Source organism: Manacus vitellinus, unplaced genomic scaffold (assembly GCF_001715985.3).
Source record: "Manacus vitellinus isolate BGI_N305 unplaced genomic scaffold, ASM171598v3 scaffold_86_pilon, whole genome shotgun sequence".
NCBI classification, from domain to species: domain Eukaryota; kingdom Metazoa; phylum Chordata; class Aves; order Passeriformes; family Pipridae; genus Manacus; species Manacus vitellinus.
The window spans coordinates 429,074-432,977 of NW_021940851.1; the positions used below are offsets into that span (position 1 = coordinate 429,074).

The following is a 3,904-nucleotide window of genomic DNA, read 5'->3' on the forward strand; positions in this document are numbered from 1 at the left end:
AATACGCAGTGGTTTTATCTATAAATATTATATTAATGCAATATACAGATATTTTATATATATTAATATAATATGCAATAATTTTATCTATAAATATATTAATACAATATACAGTTATTTTATATATAAATATTATATTCATAATTAGGATACTATAATAATTATAATAATTAAAAACTAGATCTAAGCAAAAGCAGGTTTACAAATTCAGATTTTTAAAACAGAGGAGGAGGGACAAATAAATAAATAAATAAACAAACAAACAAATAAAAGGAAAAGCTGCAAAGCTCTTGGTGCTTTTGAAATCTCAGGCATCACACTCTTTAAATTCCAAACTCCACACACCCCTCCTTAATATTTTCTTCTGTGGCTTGAGGAACTTTTGGCCTCAACTAAGTTAAAGCCACTGTTAACAACAACATTCCTGCAGCCAGTTTAGGCACCACTGAAAACACACAATGATCTTTCCCAGGGAACAAGAGAAAGGGGAGAAAAACCCCTTGGAAAACGTGGTTACTCACCCAAATTCCTCTTGGAAAGAAATGCTTTCCTGGGTGAAGAGAAGAGGCCAAAGCATTTGGATTTTAATCACGTTGCAATGTTCTCTTAATCTCTCCACAGGCTGATTGCACCAAACTTCACAGGGATTAACACCTCCAGGAAAACAGGTGGGAAATGGGCCAATCCAGGCATTGCAGGGGTAAGAAATAATTCAAAATTCCAAATTGGAACAAACATCCCCCGTCAATCACTCCCAGACTTTATTCCTAAGTCCCAACCAACCTGAACAAGGAGACCTGAACGCTCCAAACACACCTGGAAACTTGAGTTTTATCATAAATTAAAGGGGGAGAGGGAATTTCTACAGAGGTAGGAAGAGGGACCTCATGGCAGGCTTTACATTCCTTGCTCAAGGAATTGCCTGGGTTCCAAATTGTACTGATAGAATTAGTTATAAATGAATAAATGCTTCTAAATAAGTGATGCTGTGAGTTTAGTGGCCCTAAGGAAATGCTCTTTTCCAGGTAAAACATGAGCCCCTTCCACCTGCACCCCTGGAATTGTTTTCTACAATAAACCCAGAGCTACAAAAATCAGCAATATTCTCTTTGGCCTCAGAGGCCTTTCAAAAGCATAACCCACCTCCCTCAGAGTCTGCCTGGAAATTAAAAGGTAAATTAGACTATTGGGGTGGCACCCTGTGCTCTGAGGTAAATTAAAAGGTAAATCAGATTATTGAGGTGGCATCTCAGAGCAGAAGCAGCAGCATCTGGGGGTCTGAATATATAGAAAAATTCATTTTACACAGCTGGCTGTGTCCCTGTGAGTCTCCTGCATATTCCAGGTCACCATTTGTGTGGTGAATACAGTTTAGAAGAACTTCACACACTTCACACACCTGCTTTTCTGCCACCTCTGAATTTTTTTAATTGTTGTAACTGCAAAAACTCACCTATAAAAAAAATCAACTTGAAATTGTCTTTGGACCTCTACAGCTAAAACACAGCTACAGTTAAAACACAGGTAATGAATTCTACTTATTTAAGCAAAATAAGGAAAAAAAAATCAAAAAGTTACCAAAACCAGCACAAAAGTGCATTAAAAATTTAAGCAAATTGGTTTAGTTCACATACCTGTTTTAGGATTAGGCAGCACTGTCTGACCAAATGTTCCATGACCCTAAAGACAAACATACTTTTTAACATTGCACAGCCAAAAAAGCAAATAAAGCAAACCAAAACAAACAGGGAACAAAAAGCATGTTTGCTGGAGTTATTTAACACAATGGTGTAGAGGCTGTTTCATGAGACAAAAAATGTTTACTTACATATCCATTAAAAAAAAGTCCACAGATTACTGGTTATGAATGGGCAGGAAAACCTTTATTAATTTAAACAATATTTTAAATCACACTAGAACAGTATTCTAGAAATCAGTAAGTCAAAACCAGGTACTGGGCAGCAAAATAATGTTCAAGAATACCTCACCACACGTGTTTAAGAAGACAACACGGGTTTTCAAAAAGTAATAATTAAGTTTTGACAGTGTGTGTATATTTATATAAATTCACATACATCAAAATAAGTGGAACAGTTGATTTAGTGCTTCAGGGCAGCAGAATCTATTAGTACTTTAATGGGTTTAAACATATGAACCCCTTAAGCTGAAGAATAAATGACTTTGTTCTGTTTTACAGATCCCTACAAAGCCTCTTATTTTAAGTTCCCACCAAAGCAAACTTAAAAACCAACATTTAGCACTTGCAGAGAACTGAGGGCTTTCATTCCACAGCTCAGCTCACAAGGTATTTAAGAGATAAAATGTCTCTTATCTTCTGCTGGCTCCACTCTTAAAGCACTTGATTTTGGCAGCAGCACCCGCCCAAAACATCCTTTATTGGTATAAACACATTCCAGTGGGAATCACTACTCTGGTGGGACCAGCTCCTTGTAAAGACACAGCTTTACAAATAACAAATTCAATTTATCTCTACTTTTTATGGGAATAACATTAGGCCAGTTAACCTGCATTTCAGGACAGCCACACAACTGATAAGTTAACTCCTAACTGAGCTCTCCAAGCAGCACAAACATTCCCAGGGGTTTCTAACTCTCCTGAAGCAGAGCACGAGAAGGGCAAAATAACAGCCAAGGAAAGCACTCCTGGAAGTATTTAAGGAGAAGAGTTTATTCAGAAAAGGGACAATTTATAACTTAGAGGGAGTCTTCATCAGGAATTGTAGTGACAGGACAAAGGTGAATGGCTTCAAATTGACAGAGGGTAGGGTTAGATGGGATATTGGGAAGGAATTGTTGGCTGGGAGGGTGGGGAGGCCCTGGCACAGGTTGCCCAGAGAAGCTGTGGCTGCCCCTGGATCCCTGGAAGTGTCCAAGGCCAGGTTGGATGGGGCTTGGAGAAACCTGGGCTGGTGGAAGGTGTCCCTGCCCAGGGCAAGGGGTGTCACTGGATGATCTTTGAGGTCCCTTCCAACCCAAACCGTTCTGTGATTCTGTGATTAAATAATTAAAAGCCTTACTGAGCATGAAGAAATAGATGCAATTGGAAGAGATGACAAGAACAAAGAAGGGGCCAACACTGCAGCCAGTGCAGAGTTAAAATCTCACGAACCAAGGGGGGACTGTTTTGCCATGAAAGGAACTCAATCTGTCAGGAATCATCCCAGGGATGGTCTGGGTGCAGAGCCAACAGGTTGAGCAAGTTCTGCTGAGAGGATCTACACATCACTGCCTGCTGTGACAGCTGTGCACACACAGTCACCCAAACCTGCCTGACAGAGGACACAGAGACTCTGTTCTGCCCCAATTCAGTGCTTCTACAAGTGAATAATGTACATGGTAGAAGTTACTTTTGCATCAGATTCAACTAATCAACACTAGGAACTACTCTGTAGATCAGATCATGGAATCACAGAATGGTTTGGGTTGGAAGGGACCTTAAAGATCATTCAGTGCCACCCCCTGCCATGGGCAGGGACACCTTCCACCAGCCCAGGTTGCTCCAAGCCCCATCCAGCCTGGCCTTGGACACTCCCAGGGATCCAGGGGCAGTCACAGCTTCTCTGGGCAACCTGGGCCAGCGCCAGATTTGGGTATAAACTCCACTGGAACGTCCTGCAGGTTCTCCATGCAGAGTCAAAGCTACTCACCAGTTCTAAGTAAGATCTATCGACACAACACAGAGCCAGGGTTGCAAGGTCGGATGTGGACGAGGGATCAGCCATGGCACAGGACCCTGGAAGAGAAGGATGGTGAGAAACACGGGAGAGGAAAGCAAGAGGAAAATAACACGTGCTTTGCAGCACTTAAAACGATCACAACAATTTACACTTTGCCGAGGTTTCGCGGAAGAAACACTTACATATCTTACACAGCACAGGTTAATG

At 40.9% G+C, this 3,904-nt stretch overlaps 1 protein-coding gene across 1 annotated transcript in view; it reads right to left on the bottom strand.

The window, feature by feature from the left end:
* The window catches only part of TTC3 (tetratricopeptide repeat domain 3), a 50,353-nt gene extending 46,517 nt beyond the window's left edge, over positions 1 to 3,836 (bottom strand). The window contains exons 1-3 of the mRNA XM_029964946.1: positions 3,668 to 3,836; positions 1,635 to 1,680; positions 522 to 654 (exon numbers count right to left, since the gene is read on the bottom strand). Of these exons, the coding sequence (XP_029820806.1) occupies positions 522 to 654; positions 1,635 to 1,680; positions 3,668 to 3,742 (254 nt within the window). The 5' untranslated portion in view covers positions 3,743 to 3,836. The remainder of the gene's footprint in view (positions 1 to 521; positions 655 to 1,634; positions 1,681 to 3,667) is intronic.
* Between the last annotated feature and the right edge of the window lie 68 nt (positions 3,837 to 3,904).